This window comes from Phoenix dactylifera, chromosome 18 (assembly GCF_051530095.1).
Source record: "Phoenix dactylifera cultivar Ajwa chromosome 18, Ajwa_hap1_PhDact_Kaust_v1.1, whole genome shotgun sequence".
NCBI lineage: Eukaryota > Viridiplantae > Streptophyta > Magnoliopsida > Arecales > Arecaceae > Phoenix > Phoenix dactylifera.
The window spans coordinates 12123222-12149032 of record NC_143207.1 but is presented as its reverse complement, the minus strand read 5'-3'; the positions used below and the strand labels follow the sequence as shown (position 1 = coordinate 12149032).

Genomic DNA, 25811 nt, shown 5'->3' with positions numbered 1-25811 from the left:
TAAGCAAGGAGATAGATATCTTGTAAAATCCTGTCTATGTTGGAAATGGACTTGTTCAACAGGCGAACCATGTAGGGTTCAGGTCGAGCTTACCCTTAAGGAATAACTAGAATCACTCATGCCCGGGCCTGGCTTCTGGGCCTACTTACTAGGTCCAAGCTCGGTTACTGGAGCTTTGGGCTAGCCCAATCTAAATAAACAGTTGTTCAATTCCTAAATCATGCTTTTTCTATAGCTGGATGGGGACAACGGTAATTTGAAAACTATACAGAGTTGAAAGATGCAGATCATGTAACCATCCTTTTGTAGGTCAAACCCCAATAAAGAATAAAAAATAATATAAAATTTATCTTTCAATGAACGGCCTTTCCTTGGGAGAATATCAAAATTATGAACGTGCCGTCACTTGGCCAATTGTCCTCCAAGTGGGTGCTGAGTGAGATAAGCTTCACTTGGCCATATGTCCCTTGCACTGATAAAGAATACCAAATTATCACGTTCTTATGCTGCTTGTCGTCGGATCAGGGACAAGAAAATAAATAAATAAAATTTTGATTCTTCCCCTCTCCCTGGGAGAGGGTACTCCCCTCTTTCCCTCTCCCCAGGGAGAGGGAATGGGGAAGGGAAAGCCCGATAAAATCTCATTATGCAATGGAAGCCATCATGCAATCACCTTCCACATGCACAAGCATTAGAGAAAGCCCGATTAGAAGAGTTCTTAGGCAGAAGCTCAGCTTGAGGGAGATCAGCATGGCTCAGAGGAAAGGTGAGTGAAGTTCATTCAGGAACTTTTGATCCACATTGGAGAGTCCTCATTGTGGTCATATGTATTTTTATTGCCATTTGATCTCTTCTTGAGTATGAGCATTTGTTAAAGTTCCTTTTTAACGTTACCTGTTCATTATTTGTCAGTCCGCTCGGCTTGCTAAAGCCCGAAATCCTTAGGACAAGTTCCAGACTCTGTGGGCTGAGCCATGCCCGGAAAACAAACCTGTTTAATAAATAGACCAGGCTCGGACATCAGGATTAAAGCCAGCTTGGCCTGAATATTTTTTATTTTTCTTGTATTGTTTGTTTCTATTTGATCTATTTATTTACTTATTTGACAATTGTTGCTGATACATGAACTTAATAGAACAATAAACATGTTTAGATTGTCAGCAATATTTAATCATTCATACTTCAGCCAGAAAACCCGAGATCCAACTTAAGGCCTGAAGCTCGAGTAAGGATTTGACTTGGACTTGGAAGATAAGCCTGAATCTATATAAATTATGTTGATATGCGGGCAAAGCCAAGCCCAGCCCGATCCACAAACACATCCACATGTAACATAAGAAGCCATGATGCACAACATGTCACGATTCCTCCAGCACTTTCCATTTCACATTGCTACATCATTAAATTCATATTAAGATATGTATTTCTACAATGTACCATCAAGTATCCTCAAGCATTTTCCGTTTCATGCTGCTACATCATTGAATTCATATTAAGATATGTATTTCTACAATATATTAGAAAAATCCAATCTTCGAGGAGATGCTCCTAGTTCCGGTGACAAAATTCTTCAAGGATCTGCTAAAGAAACCCCTAGCAAGCATGAGCCAAGCCACTTGCCTCTTCCTAAAGTATAACTTGGAGATAAGATGCTTAAGTTAGATATAAAATCGAACGACAAAGGTAAATGTTCAACTACAACAAAGGAGCTTCATATCGTCGATCTGTCAAATGGAACTAAATGGATAATCGATGACAAGATTGTAGTCGATCTACTCAAAAAGTACAAGTCTGCACCTGATCAGAAGACGAAAGATGAAATTATAAAACTTCTTCAGGTCAGCCAAAAGAGAAATTACATTGGACACAAGCTATAAAATATTGCCCATCCTCCTTTATTTTATCCTGTTTTATGTTTATCTAACATTTATTTATTTCCTTGTCTCACTTGCAGTCAAGGGTTGCTTCGTTGAGCACCAAACGTCGAGGCCGGCCAATCCCATGAGATTTGCCAAGCATCAAAGGACAGAGCAGGAGGTGGTTTGGATGGAAATCGTTTGGACTCCGACAAGCCCAAAAATCAAAAATATCAAGAGAGCAAGATAACCAAGGGCCTTCAAAATTTGAAACTCGACACTAATAACAAGGCTGGCAAGGAAAAAGAAGTGGATAGATACAAAATGAAATAAATGATTCGTTAAATAATGTTTTTAGGACCTCAAAGATTTGTGGCTTGCGGTGATTGTGTAGCATGATAACACCACAACTTTTGAGAATCTTGTGGCATGTAGAAGCTTGATGTTATCGCATATAATGAGGCAATGTGGTCTTTTACCTTTGAAGTTTGGCATAACCGTTTATGGTAGGTTTGTGAAAATTAAATTATATGCTTTGGTTATAGGGTGGAAATGGCCTGACTTTGCACGCTTTGAAGATCTTAGATTGCTAATAGAGGATAACAGAACGAAGTGTTAGTTTGGAATTATCAAGGAAGTTTTAAGGAGCAAAAATTTTTGGAAAATCCAAACAAACTATGTGGAATATAGGCTCACTTGCAACATATGGAATGCCAATTACAACAAGAAAAACAAAATCAAGCTTAGAGCAAAATTGATATAGACAAGAAAACTAAAACAAATAATATAAAATTCTATTTTAGTGGGCAAATGAGGAAATATTAGTATTATCAGTAAGATATGGAGCTTGTTAGTTAAGGAGGGAGAAAATATATAAAAAAAAGGGCCTTTTGGCTCTTCGCTTTTTATAAAAAAAATATTAGTTAACATTTTCAATGCTCATTAGAGTAAGATATCTTTTTTAATCTCTAATTTTTATGTCAGCTGATTTTTTTTCCTAGATAAATAGTTGCTGAGCAATTTTTCCTAATATTCTTAATATAATTACAAATGGCCAATAATTTTAGCTAGGTGGATTAGGAAGCATCTTAATTGCAATGCGTGTAGCCTTTTTTTATTTACACGGAGTATAGATGCGTGTGCCTGCTCCCCAAATATTAGTATCTCTCTCAAAGAGAAATAAACCCTGCAGTAAAGAATACCTGGTGGATCATTTTGAAGTAATTTTTATTAAAAAAAATAGAACCCTCACGGAGTCCAAAATAATACTCAAATCTTTTCCTGCCGTGCATTATACGTTCAAATAAAATTAGATGGGAGAAACAATATGCTTCTATTTATTAAATTCACTCTCTTGACTAAGATGACCTTATGAATTTGTTATATGAAAATTGCCTTCAAGCCGAATCTTGTAGCAAAAATCTTCAACGCCACATGCTTTATATTAAAATTCTTGAAGGCAATTGGTGGAAGTACATAAGATTTCCAATCCGTGAAAAGGAGGAGCTATTATTGGCACGTGCTCAGGGCCGGCCCGTCCGTTAGGCGACCGAGGCGGTCACCTAAGGCCTAGGCCCGAAGAAAGGCCCTGCATCGCTGAGAAATAGCTGTCAACTGTAGCTTGTCCCAATCCCATCGCCATGGCTGTAAAGCTGGTAAGCCGTAAACCTATCACCTATGGCATGCGGCTACGGGCTATTCCCCTTGTCCTTGACGTCTCCTTGCCTCCTTGGTCCCAATTCCCACTTTCCAGTTCCCAAATCCCAGCAAGGCAGCACGACTATTCCTTTTTCCTCCTCGGAAGTCAGACCTCATTTCCTTCAGGTATCATCGTCGATCAGTTCTTGATCCGACCCTGTCTCTTGGTTTTCTTTTTTCGATCCGGGCTCTCTATGTGGCCGTAGATTTCTAATTGGTTCTGGCTTGCTTTGCTCTCGTGATCTCTGTTGGCGATGGTTTTGTTTTTCCTAGCTTGGGTTTTGTATTGGATGGATTTGGATGGGTTTTTGTTTCAATTCATTTCTCATAAAGTTTGGGGATTTCAGTCGATCTGGAATTTAGGGGCTGTGGTTGTTGAACCACCATTTCCCCATTTTTATTCGAGTTTGATGGGGCTTTGTTGTGGGGTTTGAATCTTGATGGGGCTTGCCGCGGAGAAAGCTGAATGGCTTTGATGTGGCGCATGAAATGCTCTGTTAATGAGAGCTTCCCCACACAGCAAACAGTATGGGTTGGGATTTATTTTTTTAATCTGTTGAGGGCCAGGTTCCCTGTAGGTATTTGTTGTTGTTGTTGGCTTGCTGCTGCTGTTGTTTTAAGAGCTTAGCCGGTTGCCTGTAGGCTGTGGGTAGAATTAAATCCACCCTGTGTTTCTCAGAAAATAGAGACTCCCTCTGATTAATAATAATTAGAGGCTCTGTCCCTCACCGCTCTTCCTCTCTGATTAACAATGATTAAATTTTGGTTTTATTCGAGTTTTACTAGAGATTTTCATTTTCTTTTTGATAATTATATCGTCTCACTTGCTTACATTATCAGATAACTAGAGCTTATGTTTTGGATGGTGAAATTTGTATTGTATTTTTCTCTTCTCACCGGTGATCATGTTTTAATTTGGACAATCAATGTTCTTTTTTGTAATAATCAGGTTAATGTTATCCTGGTTGTGTAGTTCTTTTGTTTGAAACAGTCAATAATATTGCAACAAAAATGGGACTTGCATAGGTTGTCCAAGTTATAGCATGGCAAAAATGAGTTGTTTAAATCAGTTCCGATAGTTTCTATCTTTGTTTGACCTACCTATATACTTCTTATATAATGAAAATTAATATTGAGGATTCTTTAGCCCGAAAGTAGTACATCCAGTGGACCTTTGTGAATTTGATCTCAACTTTTCATGACTTATGTTAAAACTCTATGACTCTTTAGCTAGTATTTAAACAGCCTAATTTTTTGTTTTTTCCAAAAAAAATAAATAGTCTGGTTTCTAAATATATGAAGTACTAACCACTGTTTCATATGATTATAATCTCTAAGATACATAAATGTCATCATAATACCTTTACAATTTCTCTGGGATTTCAATTCATAGTAATCATTATATGACTATTGTATAACAGTGCAGTAGGAATTTTCATTATTTCAAAAAATGACACCCTTATAATGACACTGGCAAGAAAATGGAAAGATCTTCAAAAGAAAATAAAATTACAATAGCCAGATAAATGTATTGCAAAGCTTATGCTATTTTATAGCACTTCATGAACCCCCAAAGTTAGAGCTATTGTGGCTTGTTGAGTCCTTTTTTCATCCATTCTTGAGCCCTAGCAATGAACCCCGTATGGAACTCCATTCTTAATTAGCTGAAAGGTGATGTCTTATTTCTTTTTGTGGACGTGGGCTTTCCCATAATTGTATTGAAAGATGACAGCATGTGGGAATGCATAGCTAGTACAAATAAAATTCTACCGTTAAGTTATTGAATTAAAGTCAAAGAATGAAACCCAGTGACAAGCTAGTACAAATAAAATTCTACCGTTAAGTTATTGAATTAAAGTCAAAGAATGAAACCCAGTGACAATGGTATGCACAATATAATAAAAATGTTTAGTTTTGGCTGGCACTCATGAGCTTAATGGTAAAGTTATTCCTTTTTCTTACTCTAGTTAAGTTTTCTTACTCATGAGCTATTCGTGACGTGCTCTCATATTTTCCTGGCAATAAATACAGATACCTGGCTACTTCAGTATGGGAGGCAAATACATGATGTATGGGAGGCAAATACATGATGTATGTACCAAGGCCATTTGCCCATTCTGAATCTGGACATCACTGAACTCTGAAGCTCTTGCAGTTTTAACTCATTATTAAAAATGTCAAGAAAAGGGTGGTAGGTCCCAACCAGAGAAGAAACCAACAAAGATAGGGGAAAGGAAATGATATTCAGTGGCTCTTCCCAAAGCTCTTCCCAAAGAGAAGAGAAGCCATGCAAAATAGCAAAGATACAGTTCCCTCTTCGGGTGAGAGAAACCCAATACAAGTTAACCAACAGAACAAAGACAAAAACTCCCCTCACTCCCCCTTCCACTTAATTACTCCCGTACAAGGCGAGCCATCGTCCATCACACCCTATCACGTCCCCCCTCTGCTTCGGAATCCATCAGTGCCCTTTTCCCCCACGTCGACGCGGACTACGGGCCATCACACATCGCTCCCATTTCCCCACGACCACTCCGAAGCCCCTCTGGCTCTCCATCCTTCGTCCGCGTGTGATCCGAGCCATCACGCGTCTCCGCCCCTCGTCTCGCGTTCGCTTCAATTGTACTTTTGCTCTTTGAACATGAAGATCCTTTATCGGTTGAAGAAATCCGGATCCGACTGCTGACAATGAAAAACGGAGAAGATAGAGACAAATTATTAGAGCTTTACGAGATCCTTCACCTTCATCTGGCGAATGTCCGGCTGATAGATGCTGACAAAATCTATGAGGCATTCCTCTACAAGAAAAACAGAGCAGAAACAGATAATTACTGTTTCTGCTCTATTTTTCTTGTAGAGGAACGCCTCATAGATTTTGTCAGCATCTACCAGCCGGACATTCGCCAGATGAAGGTGAAGGATCTCGTAAAGCTCTAATAACTTGTCTCTGTCTTCTCCGTTTTCCATTGCCAGCAGCCGGACCCGGGTTTCTTCAACCGATGAAGGACCTTCAGAAGGAAGAGGGCAAAAACCCTTCTACCTTGTCACGCTTCCATCTTAGATCAGCTTTCTTAGCCTCAAATTCTTACCTGGTCAAATATCCATGCCCCTGGTTCATACCCACGATGCCTAAATCGGACAGATCCCTGCAAAATGTATATTTTTTTCAATTTATGCAGCTTTCCCATATGCTATAAGTGAACTATGCATATAAAATCAAGAGAACTATGACAAAAAAAAAGAGTTGGTCATCAGCTGTCATATCTATCACAATTCTGTAATAACAAGGAACATTGCATGAAGTCATCAACTTACTCATTTGGCTTAAGAACAGCAACAGCACCACCAGGCAATGCATAGGAACCATCAGGAGTTGCCATTAACATTGATTTAGGAATGCCAGTTGGGGGTCTCACCCTTTTAACATCATAACTTGGATCACCATTTGTGGGGCAGTGCTGGATAAAATTACCTGAATAAAATTAAAAAAAACTCTTAACATACATTAACTGGCGCTCGCAAATGCTGAAAACAATTAATTACAATGACCTCATTAGTCAACATATTATAAACGTACCTGGCACTTTGCATCTATGACAAACATAGCCTGCTGGAGGTGTCCTTCGCTCCAGCCCACCTCGGCCTTAATTTAATGAGAAAAATGAAAATGTCAGTATCCAGGAAAATGGGAAGATAAAATAAAGTGATACATGCAACATATATCATAAAACTAAGAATTCGACTGCTCTTGCAACAAAAAGTCTACAAAAGAATGGATAGCAAATGTTTTAATCCTAAAATGCATTTGTGGAATCCCTATCATCACAAACATATACAGGAACCAAGAGAGTATATGCTACTTTTAGAGGAATATACATATATAAAGATGCAATTAACCAAATCCTAGTTCAATTTAAAAAGTTAATGTTATTGTGAGGCTCTGAGTGTAAGACAGTCAAAGAAGGAAAATGACACAAGAATAAAAAGCTATACAAAGACGGGAAAAGAGACAAGCATGAAGAGTTCTACAAGTGTTCATGGGCTTACCAAAACCACGACCAGCCATCATCCTCCCACCCATTCCCCTACCAAAGCCTCTTCCAGCACCATAACCTTCTTGTGTTTGACTGCAAAGTTACATTGACCCAGTGAAAAACATTATGTTATAAATGATTCCTCATTGGTAAACAAAATGTGACTGCTATTGCTACTCCATTCTCTCGAACTTCTCTAAACTTTTTAATTTCTAAAAAATAAAACCACTGAAATATAAGAAATATCAATGATCCAATTAAATGTCTCACTGATTCCAGTCAAGGGCAGGTGTGTCAATTAAAGCCTTAATCTTGCTATCCTCATCAACCTTATTTGCAGGAGAAACATCTACCACTGAACAGCTTGACTGAGCAGGAAGGACTTCTGGAATAGCATACAAATCATTACCAAACTCATCCCATTCAGATTCTTCAGGCTGCAAAATGTGATTGAATGTGTATTATCAATATCCTTGCCATCAATCAAAGATGAGAACGTTCAGGAAAGATACACCCATTATCCACTCAAGAATTAAGATAATGGTGGCTGGCACCAATTCAGAATGAAAAAAAAAAAAAATTAAGCACCTAGAGAATCATATTCAAAAATTATTAGTCTTACATATTTCATGGTAGATGGGTCGCCAACCAAAGTGTTACTTGCTGGTGGAAGATCTTCTAACTTATCCTCTACAACTTTTGTCCTGCAGATGGAATGCAAACTTTCAATATCAAAATCCAGTCAGGAAAGTCATCAACATTGTCTCAATTTTTATCTTACAAAATTTGATCCTAATAAAGTTTCAAAATATTTCAGTAACACTACATCCCTCCCACATAACCAAATCTAAAAATCATTAGCAAAAGCATAATGTAAATGCAAATAGAAGAGCTCATCAAATGCTCAAGATTCAGAGTGTGAGATAGTACTCATCTCGTTCCGTAACAATGGGCTTCCATGGCCGTCCTGGGATGCGACAAATCAATACTGATGTATTTTTGGGTATCATAGCAGCTTCGTCTGCATATTCTGAAACCGAAAATGGAAGAACACAGAGTCTATAAAAATCCAGAGTGAGATTAGAGCAACCCACAGTGCTCCCAGCAAAGTAACTCAACAGACACACTATCAATCGAACAGTAGCCACAATCTCACCCCAACTCCATTACCCCTTATCTCTTAATTTTTCAAGCACAATTATCTAAAAATACTCCAATCAATCCTTTTTTTTATTAGTTTTTAGTCTAATGACAATTAATTCTGAATGAACTAAACTATCCTCCTACAAGTAAACTGCATGAATAAACCAATCAAGAGAACCTAGTCTAGAAGAAGAACCAACCTTCATTAGTCTGCGCATTGGAGACCATGAGGTCAAAATCGGTACCCCTTCCCAAATGCTTGGATTCAAAAATTCGTTCTTTCAAATTGGCAACAGATATGAATTGACCCTCAATTAGAATAGATTCGTAATATTTTGCACTTTTAAACTTATAATACACAGCCATTATTTTTTTTCCCTTTCCGGCCCTTCCTCTGATCTAATTGCAGACCAGCTCGACCACAATGAACAAATTGCCCGGAAAAAAGCAGCAAACTGAATTTAAAAGGCCGAAAATTAAAAAGCAGGCCTGATATTAAGGCCTGATACAAGCAATCCTTGATGTCGATAACGCTCAATTATCCCATCAAGAAACGATCTTTCCGGAAGGGAAAAGAGGAAGAGCTCGAGATGAGTTCTCCGCCGACCCCTTTACGTTCCGAACGAATAGAACAGCGATCCCAACAGCAAAGAGCCACGATCCGCAGATAAATCCCCAAGATCGCCGAACGCCCCCAGCCGCTACAAGAGGAGAGAGGCTTCCGCGAAAAGAAAAACCCCTTCGATCAAAGGGATTCAGCCGGAGGAGGAGAGATTGGATCCGAGCTCACTAGACCGTCATCGCCAGAGCAGAATCGCCCGAAGCCGCGGCGCATCCGAGGATCCCCCGAACAACCACTCCAACCGGGAAAATCGAGAAGAGAACGAAGAAACGACGGCTTCTACGATCGAGAGAACCCCAAATCGAACGGCAGAGGGACCTGGATGGATCAACCGGGGAAGGATCCGTAGAGAACTCAAAGCGATGGACAGATTTAAGGGGTGGAATCGGATCGAAGAGAGAGGATGGGGAGTTAAAAAAAGGGGTTAGGGTTAGGGATTCCCCGATCCTCCCCCTCTATTTCTCCAGCGCTCGGAGATGAAGAGGTGGGGAGCGGAAAGAGGGAATCCGGTTTCCTTTATAGAGCATCCCGGCGGCAGGCTTACCTTAATTTTTCACCAAAAAAAAAATCCTTACTTTACCAAAGAGGTGGGGCCCAGAGCAAAATGGTAGAGAATAGAGGCCACTGGAATGGAGATGCAGGCCTCCTTGTCCTTTTCCATTTGGGCTGGGTCTTGCAGGAGTTTAGATGGGACTCTGAGATGATTAGGGTTTCAACTTTAGATTAGAAGAAGGAATAGAGGACTCATGTTGTCACTTGGTTTGGCAATCCATTATGTTCTATTGGATTGTAAGTATTTGTAGTTGTGTTATTGAATTGCATTTGGTTGTAAAGCCAATGACTATTATCTGCGACACCAAGTTTGGCAAAAAGTTGTGAACATCAAGGTCATGTATATTGGCATGACAACATTGCATGCTTTGGTATTGCAAGAGTACTAGTTTCATGCAAGTCAAAAGTGTTGGATTAGTAAAGCACGACATCGGGTTATTGTAATGACTTGGTGGGTGAATGAGGCATTTCCCATACATAAAATAATTGCTCTTTTGATGCTTTCTAAGATCCATGCACACCGAGTCATATGAATTATGCATGTTGTGCATGACTAAATGTGGATGGCATGCCCTCACAAACAACAACAACAAAAACAAATGAATTATACATGTTTCTCAACATGCTTTGCTATGTATTATAAAACTTACCACAAAAGCATGTTGCCTCACACCATCACAAACCCCCCCCCCCCAACCAACAAAAATACGAAGAAGAAATCTCCTTCACCATTTTAAACTCGAAAAATAGTTTATCGAGCCTCAAAAGTATGCTTGGGCTTGGGTTGATCAACTTGGATTATAAGGCAAAACATAATGCATATTTAGATAGAGCCCCACATGTAGTGAATTTGCTGACCACTTATTATGTCTACAGAGATCATCTTTATCAAGTCATTCCACTCATAAAAAAAATTCAAAATTTAGAATCCTTCTTTATTGGTAGGTTTAGTTCAATTGGTTCGATATTGTAATCAAAAGTATGAGTTCATTATTTTATTGAGTCTAAACAATTTTGTCTAATCATGACTTGTACATAAAACAAGCCTATTTTAGCTTGAAGCAAGACATGTAAGAACTATTATAACTAATGAATGCTTGGAAGAATGAACATTTATAAAGAATCAATGGAACTGTAGACTAAACTATTGCATCTACCACATAATGTCATTTTATTTTTAACTGCCTTTCTTCTCTACATGTTGTAAATATTCACCCATGATTACATCCATCTACACTATGCCTATGAATATATGTGCATATTTTGGTCAACTATTTTATCTTATCTGATAAGTAATTATACTACTAGTTTCTCATGTAATATAGCAAATAAACCACTACGAGAAACTTAAAATTGAAAAAGAAAAAAAAAGATCAAGGAGTATCATGTGCATGTAATGTTATAGCTGTAACATTGTGTATATTAGCTTTCGCATAACACCATTAAAATTCTTATCTTTCAATTCCATTTAAACCACAAACAGCAAGCCTTGAACACATAAATTCCACAGCATAATTTTCATAAAATTACCAAACACCATTCTAGGACCTAGAAGCTGAAATCTCCTCAGCTGCCTAACACAGTTATCTTGTTCATGTGCGCAAATGCGTGTGCGTGCGTCCGTGTGTGTATATACACATTAAGCAACACTTCAGTTTGGCATTGCAAAAACATCAACAAATTCAGAAAAATGAAAAAAAAAAAACAGAACTAAAGAGTAACCATTTGAATTACCTTTCATTGAGTCGGCCCATTTCACGCTTCCATCTTAGATCAGCTTTCTTAGCCTCAAATTCTTACCTGGTCAAATATCCATGCCCCTGGTTCATACCCACGATGCCTAAATCGGACAGATCCCTGCAAAATGTATATTTTTTTCAATTTATGCAGCTTTCCCATATGCTATAAGTGAACTATGCATATAAAATCAAGAGAACTATGACAAAAAAAAGAGTTGGTCATCAGCTGTCATATCTATCACAATTCTGTAATAACAAGGAACATTGCATGAAGTCATCAACTTACTCATTTGGCTTAAGAACAGCAACAGCACCACCAGGCAATGCATAGGAACCATCAGGAGTTGCCATTAACATTGATTTAGGAATGCCAGTTGGGGGTCTCACCCTTTTAACATCATAACTTGGATCACCATTTGTGGGGCAGTGCTGGATAAAATTACCTGAATAAAATTAAAAAAAACTCTTAACATACATTAACTGGCGCTCGCAAATGCTGAAAACAATTAATTACAATGACCTCATTAGTCAACATATTATAAACGTACCTGGCACTTTGCATCTATGACAAACATAGCCTGCTGGAGGTGTCCTTCGCTCCAGCCCACCTCGGCCTTAATTTAATGAGAAAAATGAAAATGTCAGTATCCAGGAAAATGGGAAGATAAAATAAAGTGATACATGCAACATATATCATAAAACTAAGAATTTGACTGCTCTTGCAACAAAAAGTCTACAAAAGAATGGATAGCAAATGTTTTAATCCTAAAATGCATTTGTGGAATCCCTATCATCACAAACATATACAGGAACCAAGAGAGTATATGCTACTTTTAGAGGAATATACATATATAAAGATGCAATTAACCAAATCCTAGTTCAATTTAAAAAGTTAATGTTATTGTGAGGCTCTGAGTGTAAGACAGTCAAAGAAGGAAAATGACACAAGAATAAAAAGCTATACAAAGACGGGAAAAGAGACAAGCATGAAGAGTTCTACAAGTGTTCATGGGCTTACCAAAACCACGACCAGCCATCATCCTCCCACCCATTCCCCTACCAAAGCCTCTTCCAGCACCATAACCTTCTTGTGTTTGACTGCAAAGTTACATTGACCCAGTGAAAAACATTATGTTATAAATGATTCCTCATTGGTAAACAAAATGTGACTGCTATTGCTACTCCATTCTCTCGAACTTCTCTAAACTTTTTAATTTCTAAAAAATAAAACCACTGAAATATAAGAAATATCAATGATCCAATTAAATGTCTCACTGATTCCAGTCAAGGGCAGGTGTGTCAATTAAAGCCTTAATCTTGCTATCCTCATCAACCTTATTTGCAGGAGAAACATCTACCACTGAACAGCTTGACTGAGCAGGAAGGACTTCTGGAATAGCATACAAATCATTACCAAACTCATCCCATTCAGATTCTTCAGGCTGCAAAATGTGATTGAATGTGTATTATCAATATCCTTGCCATCAATCAAAGATGAGAACGTTCAGGAAAGATACACCCATTATCCACTCAAGAATTAAGATAATAATGGTGGCTGGCACCAATTCAGAATGAAAAAAAAAAAAATTAAGCACCTAGAGAATCATATTCAAAAATTATTAGTCTTACATATTTCATGGTAGATGGGTCGCCAACCAAAGTGTTACTTGCTGGTGGAAGATCTTCTAACTTATCCTCTACAACTTTTGTCCTGCAGATGGAATGCAAACTTTCAATATCAAAATCCAGTCAGGAAAGTCATCAACATTGTCTCAATTTTTATCTTACAAAATTTGATCCTAATAAAGTTTCAAAATATTTCAGTAACACTACATCCCTCCCACATAACCAAATCTACAAATCATTAGCAAAAGCATAATGTAAATGCAAATAGAAGAGCTCATCAAATGCTCAAGATTCAGAGTGTGAGATAGTACTCATCTCGTTCCGTAACAATGGGCTTCCATGGCCGTCCTGGGATGCGACAAATCAATACTGATGTATTTTTGGGTATCATAGCAGCTTCGTCTGCATATTCTGAAACCGAAAATGGAAGAACACAGAGTCTATAAAAATCCAGAGTGAGATTAGAGCAACCCACAGTGCTCCCAGCAAAGTAACTCAACAGACACACTATCAATCGAACAGTAGCCACAATCTCACCCCAACTCCATTACCCCTTATCTCTTAATTTTTCAAGCACAATTATCTAAAAATACTCCAATCAATCCTTTTTTTTATTAGTTTTTAGTCTAATGACAATTAATTCTGAATGAACTAAACTATCCTCCTACAAGTAAACTGCATGAATAAACCAATCAAGAGAACCTAGTCTAGAAGAAGAACCAACCTTCATTAGTCTGCGCATTGGAGACCATGAGGTCAAAATCGGTACCCCTTCCCAAATGCTTGGATTCAAAAATTCGTTCTTTCAAATTGGCAACAGATATGAATTGACCCTCAATTAGAATAGATTCGTAATATTTTGCACTTTTAAACTTATAATACACAACCATTATTTTTTTTTCCCTTTCCGGACTTCCTCTGATCTAATTGCAGACCAGCTCGACCACAATGAACAAATTGCCCGGAAAAAAGCAGCAAACTGAATTTAAAAGGCCGAAAATTAAAAAGCAGGCCTGATATTAAGGCCTGATACAAGCAATCCTTGATGTCGATAACGCTCAATTATCCCATCAAGAAACGATCTTTCCGGAAGGGAAAAGAGGAAGAGCTCGAGATGAGTTCTCCGCCGACCCCTTTACGTTCCGAACGAATAGAACAGCGATCCCAACAGCAAAGAGCCACGATCCGCAGATAAATCCCCAAGATCGCCGAACGCCCCCAGCCGCTACAAGAGGAGAGAGGCTTCCGCGAAAAGAAAAACCCCTTCGATCAAAGGGATTCAGCCGGAGGAGGAGAGATTGGATCCGAGCTCACTAGACCGTCATCGCCAGAGCAGAATCGCCCGAAGCCGCGGCGCATCCGAGGATCCCCCGAACAACCACTCCAACCGGGAAAATCGAGAAGAGAACGAAGAAACGACGGCTTCTACGATCGAGAGAACCCCAAATCGAACGGCAGAGGGACCTGGATGGATCAACCGGGGAAGGATCCGTAGAGAACTCAAAGCGATGGACAGATTTAAGGGGTGGAATCAGATCGAAGAGAGAGGATGGGGAGTTAAAAAAAGGGGTTAGGGTTAGGGATTCCCCGATCCTCCCCCTCTATTTCTCCAGCGCTCGGAGATGAAGAGGTGGGGAGCGGAAAGAGGGAATCCGGTTTCCTTTATAGAGCATCCCGGCGGCAGGCTTACCTTAATTTTTCACCAAAAAAAAAATCCTTACTTTACCAAAGAGGTGGGGCCCAGAGCAAAATGGTAGAGAATAGAGGCCACTGGAATGGAGATGCAGGCCTCCTTGTCCTTTTCCATTTGGGCTGGGTCTTGCAGGAGTTTAGATGGGACTCTGAGATGATTAGGGTTTCAACTTTAGATTAGAAGAAGGAATAGAGGACTCATGTTGTCACTTGGTTTGGCAATCCATTATGTTCTATTGGATTGTAAGTATTTGTAGTTGTGTTATTGAATTGCATTTGGTTGTAAAGCCAATGACTATTATCTGCGACACCAAGTTTGGCAAAAAGTTGTGAACATCAAGGTCATGTATATTGGCATGACAACATTGCATGCTTTGGTATTGCAAGAGTACTAGTTTCATGCAAGTCAAAAGTGTTGGATTAGTAAAGCACGACATCGGGTTATTGTAATGACTTGGTGGGTGAATGAGGCATTTCCCATACATAAAATAATTGCTCTTTTGATGCTTTCTAAGATCCATGCACACCGAGTCATATGAATTATGCATGTTGTGCATGACTAAATGTGGATGGCATGCCCTCACAAACAACAACAACAAAAACAAATGAATTATACATGTTTCTCAACATGCTTTGCTATGTATTATAAAACTTACCACAAAAGCATGTTGCCTCACACCATCACAAACCCCCCCCCCCCAACCAACAAAAATACGAAGAAGAAATCTCCTTCACCATTTTAAACTCGAAAAATAGTTTATCGAGCCTCAAAAGTATGCTTGGGCTTGGGTTGATCAACTTGGATTATAAGGCAAAACATAATGCATATTTAGATAGAGCCCCACATGTAGTGAATTTGCTGACCACTTATTATGTCTACAGAGATCATCTTTATCAAGTCATTCCACTCATAAAAAAAATTCAAAATTTAGAATCCTTCTTTATTGGTAGGTTTAGTTCAATTGGTTAGATATTGTAATCAAAAGTATGAGTTCATTATTTTATTGAGTCTAAACAATTTTGTCTAATCATGACTTGTACATAAAACAAGCCTATTTTAGCTTGAAGCAAGACATGTAAGAACTATTATAACTAATAAATGCTTGGAAGAATGAACATTTATAAAGAATCAATGGAACTGTAGACCATGATGATAGAGATGAAAGAAGAAGAAGAAGAATTGTAGATTGAGTGTTTGTCTACTCTCCTTTTGAAAGGATCAAGATCTTTTGTTTTACCAACTCAAAGTCGATAATGGACATTCTAAATTAAGAATACATAACATTGATCATGATATACATTAAGAAACCAAAAATCATGTTTCTTTGAAACCTCCTAACCATTCATCAAATAGCACAACCATCAACAGTTATAATAGTATTAATGTAGCAATGATATATGTAATAACTTATCTAAGCGGCTCATAACCAAAGTCTATACTCATTATTATATTTTACTAGTGGCTTCATCAACAATGACAAATTCTTGATCGAATTATAAACCTAGATTTGAGTTTGCTTTAGCACATTCAATTGTCTCCAATAATTATGAAAAAGATTTAGTAGCCCAATCCAAACATAAAAATTCAAATTACTAGTGTTTTCCACCAATATGAATGCTCTATAACCTTAAAAATAAAATAAAATAAAATCTATTAATAGAAATATACCTATTTATAGTATCCAAAAATGCCAATTACCTATATAATCCACATATAGATTCAACCACGAAGAACACTCCTTTTTGAAAATCTTTCTTAGTTCACTTTAGTACTATGAAAGATCCACATACAAATTCCACTTTAATACTATGAAACTCTTTCTTAGGCGATAAACTAGAATACGTGATCTACATATAGTTTCATTAGAGGTTATTGCCTCACAACTTCTTGCTAATAAATCCAAAATTTGCAACCGAACAATTAATAATAGAACAAGAACGTTATCATGGTTTGCACCCGCATCAAGTTTGGGATTCCAAATCACTTAAATGACGATTGAATAAGTACATATGGCATAATTAACCTACTAATGTAACACTATAATCCATAGCCAAAACCTCTTGCACTCATCTTAGGTCAACCCACTTATTGAAATTAGAAACATATATCATCTAGCCCTTCAGTACTCATCGTTTGCCAAACCCCATGCATAAATGTTATCACAATACCTAGCGATCTTAAACCTAGGCTCTGAATCTATTCTGTTACTTTTGTCATATCCCTAGTGATCATAACCTTAAGCTCTAATACAACTTTTGTCACAGTCCCTAGTGATCTTAAATCTATGCTCTGACACCACTTCTATCATGCTCCAAACCTATCATCCAGGTCGACCACATGACACAACTTGCATACTCCTTAGGACAAGGCTCTTCAGAACATGTAAAGCTTGAAGATTCATTGCAACCTCAATATTAGTAAATAATAATGATCTCGATTCATAACAAGTAATAAACTTGTACAATTTCAAAATTCAATCATCTAACTGGTATCAACCTATTTATCATTTCACCCATGATCCTAACCATAACCAAGTACTAAGAATTCTGCAACTCTAAAAAGAAAAGAAAAAAGTTAGTGTGAGCTTTACAGCCTCGTAAGATTCTCTGCCCATCTGTACCAATATAATATTATAATTTGAGAATAGTAATAAACGATATCAAAATGAAAACATAAATTATGGTACCTCTTTTCAAACATTCAGTATCACTCAATTAAACTGACAAATATCTGCATAAACATACATCAAATATTTGGCTTATCAAAAGGGATATATATATCACAAATACCAACAACCAAAACATTTTATTTAGCATTGGTTTCATATGTCTTATCATCCATTTCTTATTATCTCAATTCTAGGTTCTATAATAATTTACTTTCCAGCTTTGGACTAACCAAGATCATGTCTGAGTCCATGACTGATAAACAAAGTTTTTATGCATAAGCTCGTGGAGGCTACCCCACGTATAAGCTTGTGGAGGCTGTTCTACGTATAAGCTTATGGAGGCCATCTCATGCATAAGCTCATTGAGGCCGTCCCACACATAACCCCGTGAAGGCTATCCACATGACGAGTTAGTCCAAACCGCTTCTTATCTATCTGATTTTATACGTTATTCTTGTCAAATCAACTCTAATTAAATAATGTATTTCTCATAATTTCAAAATAATATGAATTAGAATTTATATAATTATAACTTCAATAGCTGATATCCATATATAATAACACATAAATATGTTCATATCTGAAAATCAAATAAAACATATCTCATACAAAACAAAATTTGTTGATGCAAATCTCACGATATAAACCCAGCGATACAAACCAATCAATCAGTATAAATCCAACCCGTCCTTGACCAAACATTAATATAAGAAATAAATCAATCATTGTTAGTTTCCTATTTTGGAGCTCTAATATCTAAATTACTCTTAAATCTAATTTTTCTTTCCTACCTAATTTGAGATTAAATAAATAAATAAGAAATTAGGGTTCTACCTTGATTGAAGAACTAGAGTATAAAATTCTTTTGTTCTTCTTCTTGTTTGAATGACTGCACCCCCAATCAATCTGTATAAATCCAACCCGTCCTTGACCAAACATTAGTATAAGAAATAAATCAATCATTGTTAGTTTCCTATTTCGGAGCTCTAATATCTAAATTACAGTTAAATCTAATTTTTCTTTCCTACCTAATTTGAGATTAAATAAATAAATAAGAAATTAGGGTTCTACCTTGATTGAAGAACTAGAGTATAAAATTCTTTTGTTCTTCTTCTTGTTTGAATGACTGCACCCCCATACATAACCAAGGCTGACCATAAAGTAGATATGCATATGAAGAAAAATGAGGCCGGTCGGGTGGCGGTGGCGAGTAGTCAGATTCGGTCAGCATAATGTATCCCAATTCATCTGATCAAGAAATCGGTCTCTGATCAAAGCAAATGTAACATGTCATATTTTTAGATAACCGACGAAGGTCGGAGTGGAGGAAAGACATGGCCAGTTAGGTAGTAACATCAGACGACTCCGGTTGATCTGATCTAGGTAATCTCACTAGTCCAATTATAAACCTAGAGTCAGACTATAGTATAGATAGCTCAAGAAAGATTAATGATGATGAAATTAAACTGTGCTTGGCAAGTGCTGCGGTGGGGGCTGACATGCTGCATAGCTACTCAAGGCAATCACAACAATGGTGCTCTAAGACTGTCTACAAGGTTGACCAAAGAACATGGAGAGGAACAAAAGAGGGAGAAGGATTCTCTACTGGATCCGCTTAGAAGCAAACAAAAGAGAGAGGAAGACAAGAGAGAAAGGAAGAGATAGAAAAGAGAAAGAAAAGTGGAAACTCTTTCCTTCTTTCTCAAAATAGGGAGGTTAGAGGTTGATCTAGATGGAGGCGACACTGGCGATCGGCTGCATCATCGTTAGCCTAATGTCTGGCCACTGGTGACAACCACAACAACATCAACGACTGTGTTGGTCAGCAGTGAATGAAGTCTAAATAGGGAAGGTTTGGTAACTTGAACTAGGGTGGAAGAGAGCCGGCATCAGTGGCAACTAGCACCTGCCACAGGCTCAGCCTCCAGTGAGGCTGCGATGGCGGCAGAGACAGCGGTAATGACAAGGTGGAAGAAAGAGAATAGAAAAACAATACAATGGTCAGCCTAAAACATGAACCGGAGCCTCACTCAGCTCAAATCACTCGCCGGCGGTCGAAGTTCCACCATGCGGGTCAAGGAGAGTCCCATGAAGACTTGGCCGAAGGTCCGACTGGCCATCATAAAAAATATCAAAGTAAGAAGGGGTAGATCACAAAAATAGGGGATTTGCTCCCGTTTCCAAGTTCGATGATCTCATGATGAGATCTCGGCTGGCAACGATGGCTCGATGAACGATGAGGTCAGGAGAGGTAGGGGTGTGGTAGCACAACTCCGGCGAGGCCCTGAGAAGAATGACAGCGAGGAAAAATGATGGTTGAGCGAGAGCGAATCTTTTTTTTTCTTCTTTCTGGCAACGACGAACCACTGACCCCTCGAGAGGGTAGAAGCTCGGCTTATAGGCAATGGAGGCTCCCCCCTACTTTTTTTGTTGGACCTATTTTAGCAATGGGCCAGGCCTTACACTATATCTTTTTTATTGAATATTATTTTAAAATTTTCTACCAGGTATACTTTACAGATAGGAATTTATTTTTGTATGTTAGAGAGACTAATGTAATTAAGATGCCTCACAATCCACCCAACTAAAATTATTGGCCACTTGTACTTACATTAAAAAGTAATAGGAAAAATTCTTAGGGAATAACCTTACGCTTTAGGTTATGCTATAAGAAATTTTGGAATAGATCCTAGTAAGCTATAAGATACTACCATAAGACATAAGCTTGGGCATAACCTTGAATCTGCATTAAGATTTATTTAATGGAGAGTGGAAATAACCTTACACTTTAAGGTACCTTATGAAGCCCTTCGCCTGGAGACATTGACTAACCAGCAAGAAGCCAATTGATACTTCCACTGTATATCAGCTCTTTTCATACAGAAATGGAATTGTTATTCATCTGCGTAATTTGCTGGAAGACACCAAATGGTACTTCCACTGCATTTAGATAGGTTGGAGAAAAAGACCTATCTGAGAAAATCAGAAATCTACACTGGCAAGCAAGAAGTCCAACCATTCAATCTGGCCAAAAAGGAAGGTAGGTTGGTTTTCGCCACTCGAACACATTTCGCCACCAGCTTTTCCTTAATTTTCATTCAAGGGTAGCAGTAAGGGTCTGGTTGTCTGCTAGGATTGGAGAGCTTCTAATCTTCTACAGACACGAAATCATATGTAGCCTAGTTGTTTTATATATACAAGTTGTTTAATGGACTTATGGGGGGCTAGTTAGAGTAATCGACCTGAAAGATCATGCATATGGTTGCATATTGAACGCTTACGAGAAAAGTAACATTTGCATAAGAAAGTCACAAGAAAAGAAATAGTTCGTGAACCATGAACTGGAACTCATTCTGATCTAACAAGCTTGCACATCAAACTTCAACAACCACTCTATGAGGTCATACTTGCATCACTAGGTGCAAAGAAAATTAATCCTACTAGAAATTTCACAGTTGGGAAAGCACTTTTAACAATCTGCATCTCAAGAAATGTAAGTAATATGCTCGTCCTTTAAGATCATGTGTTAATGGTCTCATCTGATCCATCTCTACTGGGTTAGACAGTAGCCTACAACAATGAAAAACACGATTCCCCTTGAAATATATGTTTTCATGCTAACAGAAGTACAATTGAAGCAATTTGGCACAAAATTGCGATTTTCCAAGAGCAGGATTTCATGTTCAAAGAGACGTAGTGGGGAACTGGAGTGTCCCTTTTCTTGACATTTTTAATAATGAGTTAAAACTGCAAGAGCTTCAGAGTTCAGTGATGTCCAGATTCAGAATGGGCAAATGGCCTTGGTACATACATCATGTATTTGCCTCCCATACTAAAGTAGCCAGGTATCTGTATTTATTGCCAGGAAAATATGAGAGCACGTGCCAATAATAGCTCCTCCTTTTCACGGATTGGAAATCTTATGTACTTCCACCAATTGCCTTCAAGAATTTTAATATAAAGCATGTGGCGTTGAAGAGTTTTGCTACAAGATTCGGCTTGAAGGCAATTTTCATATAACAAATTCATAAGGTCATCTTAGTCAAGAGAGTGAATTTAATAAATAGAAGCATATTGTTTCTCCCATCTAATTTTATTTGAACGTATAATGCACGTCAGGAAAAGATTTGAGGATTATTTTGGACTCCGTGAGGGTTCTATGTTTTCTTAATAAATATTACTTCAAAATGATCCACCAGGTATTCTTAACTGCAGGGTTTATTTCTCTTTGGGAGAGATACTAATATTTGGGGAGCAGGCACACGCATCTATACTCCGTGTAAATAAAAAATGGCTACACGCATTGCAATTAAGATGCTTCCTAATCCACCTAGCTAAAATTATTGGCCATTTGTAATTATATTAAGAATATTAAGAAAAATTGCTCAGCTACTACTTATCGAGGAAAAAAAAAATCTGCTGACATAAAAATTAGAGATTAAAAAAGATATCTTACTCTAATGAGCATTGAAAACGTTAAATAATATTTTTTTTAGAAAAACCGAAGAGCCAAAAGGCCCCTTTTTTTTATGTTTTCTCCCTCCTTAACTAACAAGCTACATATCTTACTGATAATACTAATATTTCCTCATTTGCCCACTAAAATAGAATTTTATATTATTTGTTTTAGTTTTCTTGTATATATCAATTTTGCTCTAAACTTGATTTTGTTTTTCTTGTTGTAATTGGCATTCCATATATTGCAAGTGAGCCTATATTCCACATAGTTTGTTTGGATTTTCCAAAATTTTTTGCTTCTTAAAACTTCCTTGATAATTCCAAACTAACACTTCGTTCTGCTATCCTCTATTAGCAATCTAAGATCTTCAAAGCGTGCAAAGTCAGGCCATTTCCACCCTATAACCAAAGCATATAATTTAATTTTCACAACCTACCATAAACGGTTATGCCAAACTTCAAAGATAAAGACCACATTGCCTCATTATATGCAGGGGCGGCCCAATGCATTTGGAGGCCTAAGGCGAACTTGCTAAGAAAGGCCTTTTTTTATTTTTTATTTTAAATAATAAAAAAATTTTAATAAGTGCAATATACTTTAGGAACCGTCTATTTACCAACCATTTGAAGTTACTAAGAAGGGTAGAAACTTATTTTTCTAATAAAAGCTTATGCTATCACTAGTGTTGGCGCCATCCTCACTTCACACCTCAACTCTCACATACAGGCACAGAATGAAAAACTAACAGCAGCAGCAAGGACAATAATCTTCAATTAATAAGCTATCAGAGAAAATACATACCTTATCCTGTGCAAGCAGAGGAAGATGTAGAAGAATTTCAAGTGGCTCTGTATCCACCGCCATCACAACAAACTCGGAGATGCCCCTGTTCAGAGTCTTCATCACTGTGCAGTCAAAGAATTAAAACCCAAATATAGATGTTCAACATAAATATAAGTAGCCGAAAAAAATCAAAAATGCAAACTTTTTCCTTCCCGATGCATCAAAATTCAGACTTTTTAAAGAAAAGCAACAGAGAGAGAAGCAGAGGGATGTTTGTGTATATATATATATATGGGCGAGAGTGGCAACCTTCATTAGTTTTCTTCTTGAGCTGCTTTTAGTTCGCTGCTTGCTGGACGAGATCGGAGATACAGTATGGTTATCATCAGCTGAGCATCGGCCAAAGGGTACGCCTTTGGATTCACAACCTCGACGCTCTATAAGTGATAGAAATAGAGAACGAATAGAAAAAACTAAAACAATCTAATTTACAAAGGGAAACAATGATACATATAAAAACCAGTACAAAACAAAGACAGAAAAGAGAAGATTACAGGGAAGCGAGATCGTGCAGGTGAGGGCAGACCGCTGCTTCTGGACGTTCGCAGACTTCTGCAGGCGTGTGATACCTTCCAGGCTACACATGTTTACAGGGAAGCGAATTGTGCAGCTGATTGGGTCGCTTCCTATGCGGCTCATCACACCGGGGATTTTATCTTGAGGGATTCCGACACAGTGCCGGAATCCCTTTCAGCTTTACTTGCTTCAGATTTTGCAGGCCGTATCCACACCCGTAGGGTGTGAGCCGCCGTTGTACCAAAAAAAAAAAAAAAAAAAAAAAGAGAAGATTAAAAGAGTTCTCAAGGAAGAAAAATACGACCGAAAACGCTAAAAAAATAGAAAGAAAACAACGGTCCAAGGGCGAGAAGGGAGAAGAGAGTGGAGGAACAGATCTATCACCATTTTTTTCATTGTGGATGGAGCCCCCCAAGAGAGAGGGATATTCGACTGTTGTCCTCTGCTCTCGGCGAAAGGGAGAGAGAGAGAGAGCATTGTATATCATGCGAGATAAATGCCATTTATTTTTCTATGAATAAACTTTCCCAACAGCTACCCACCTCTCTGAGCTCTCTCTCCCAGGAGAACGAGTATTAAAATGCCTCACATGGGCTCTCCAAAGCAAAAAAAATATTTCCGAACAAAACCATCAAGAAAGCTAAAGCTCGAACGATCTGAGGCTCTAAGCTATACTCCAAACACATCAGCTTTCCATTTTCCAACGAGACAAGATCTAAATCCACGGAGAGATCTTCCATTTCCAATATGTAACAGGATTAGGGATTTAGAATTTATGGTACAGAGTGGACTCACGACGAAGGCGAAGACGGTGCGGTGAAGCACAGAAGCAGAAGAGGAGGACGATGAGGTGAGGACTGAGGACTAGCCATGGTCGGCGGTACTCCTTGTAAGTTGTAACCCCGGTGGCCGGCCGGAGATGACCTCGCCCGCTCGCCGACGCCCTTGTTGATCACGACGAAGGTGAAGACGGTGAAGCAGAACTGCGGAAGAGGAGGACGATGAGGAGGCAAGGAGCAGAGGAGGAAGATACAGGAGAGCTGAAGAGGTAGAGGCGTAGAGCCAGAGGAGCCAGAGGCGTAGGTTTATAGCTTTTTGCCGTGGGCGATGGGATTGGGACTGGCGAACAGCGACTCCGGACTCACACCCTTTGACCCTCCTTTTCACACGTCTTTGTCGAGAGCCGTTGCTCTGCGACTGCAATTATAGCCGTTGCTCTGCGACTGCAATTCACTCATGTAGTGTAGATACGGGTTTGGGCGGGGGCCTTCCTATGGGCGGAGCCTTAGGCCTAGGTCGCTTAAGCTTGGGCCGGCCCTGGTTATGTGCGATTCTACATACCACAAGATTCTCAAAAGTTGTGGTGTTATCATGCTACACAATCACTGCAAGCCACAAATCTTTGAGATCCTAAAAACATTATTTATCGAATCATTTATTTCTCTTTGTATCTATCCACTTCTTTTTCCTTGCCAGCCTTGTTATCAGTGTCGAGTTTCAAATTTTGAAGGCCCTTGGTTATCTTGCTCTCTTGATATTTTTGATTTTTGGCAGGCAAAACTCCATGAGTGCGCTTGTCCATCCAAGCCACCTCCTAAACCACCTCCTGCTTTGTGCTTTGATACTCGGCAAATCTTATGGGACTGGCCGGCCTCCACTTTGGTGCTCAACGAAGCAACCCTTGACTGCAAGTGAGACGCGGAAATAAATAAATGCTAGATAAACATAAAATAGAATAAAATAAAGGAGGATGGGAAATATTTTATAGCTTGTGTAAACCAATGTAATCAGGGGCAGCCCAATACATTTGGAGGCCTAAGACAGATTCAGTGAATGAGGCCTTTTTTTTAATAATAATTTTTTTTAATAAATATAAAATACTTAGAAAAAAGATATAAAAATAGATAGTTATCAAGTACATTATTTCTAAAAAATGCATGTATGAAACAAAGACAGATAAAAAGCTTTTTTAGTTTAATATAATTTTTGAATGAAAGCACGAAAAAGTAATTATGCTTAAAGAAGGGCCATAAAATTGATTAAAAAACTGAGATAATGCTTGGGTTATCCCATGGCACTTCATGGTCAAGGTAAAGGAAAGAATTTGTCCCGGAAAGAATCTCTGTGAGAGAAAGTAGGGGCATTATGGGAAATTCACTCCATCTAATTAATAAAAGTCCCCCCCCCTCCCCTCCTCCCCCCCTCCCCCCTTTTCTTTCTCTACCCTCCAAGAAGTCCATCTCCAATCCCCCTATCTTTCTTCCTGATGGCCCGGCTGGATCAGGAGTAATGTGAGGGAAGGAAAACCAAGACCAAAACCAAAAAAGAGAAGGGATGAAAGATAAGAGTGGCTTCAGACGCG

The 25811-nt window shown here is 38.4% G+C and overlaps 2 protein-coding genes and 1 long non-coding RNA gene across 3 annotated transcripts; 1 reads left to right on the top strand and 2 right to left on the bottom strand.

The window, feature by feature from the left end:
• Positions 1–548: 548 nt before the first annotated feature.
• LOC149750930 (uncharacterized) lies at positions 549–2342 on the top strand. Its single transcript, XR_016398955.1, has 3 exons — positions 549–766; positions 1522–1838; positions 1955–2342. It is a non-coding gene; the product is annotated as an uncharacterized LOC149750930 (long non-coding RNA).
• Positions 2343–6392: 4050 nt separating this feature from the next.
• Positions 6393–11762, bottom strand: LOC149750929 (E3 ubiquitin ligase PQT3-like). Its single transcript, XM_089928364.1, has 8 exons — positions 11640–11762; positions 8519–8618; positions 8211–8292; positions 7859–8025; positions 7602–7681; positions 7132–7197; positions 6870–7026; positions 6393–6700 (listed from the first exon to the last, which is right to left on the bottom strand). The coding sequence occupies exons 1-8, from the start codon at positions 11644–11646 to the stop codon at positions 6640–6642; spliced, it is 720 nt and encodes a 239-aa protein (XP_089784490.1). The 5' UTR covers positions 11647–11762; the 3' UTR covers positions 6393–6639.
• Positions 11639–24582, bottom strand: LOC149750928 (E3 ubiquitin ligase PQT3-like). Its single transcript, XM_089928365.1, has 10 exons — positions 23428–24582; positions 23183–23310; positions 22892–22995; positions 13582–13681; positions 13274–13355; positions 12920–13086; positions 12663–12742; positions 12193–12258; positions 11931–12087; positions 11639–11762 (listed from the first exon to the last, which is right to left on the bottom strand). Exons 4-10 carry the CDS (start codon positions 13659–13661, stop codon positions 11702–11704), a joined length of 693 nt encoding a protein of 230 aa, XP_089784491.1. The 5' UTR covers positions 13662–13681; positions 22892–22995; positions 23183–23310; positions 23428–24582; the 3' UTR covers positions 11639–11701.
• Between the last annotated feature and the right edge of the window lie 1229 nt (positions 24583–25811).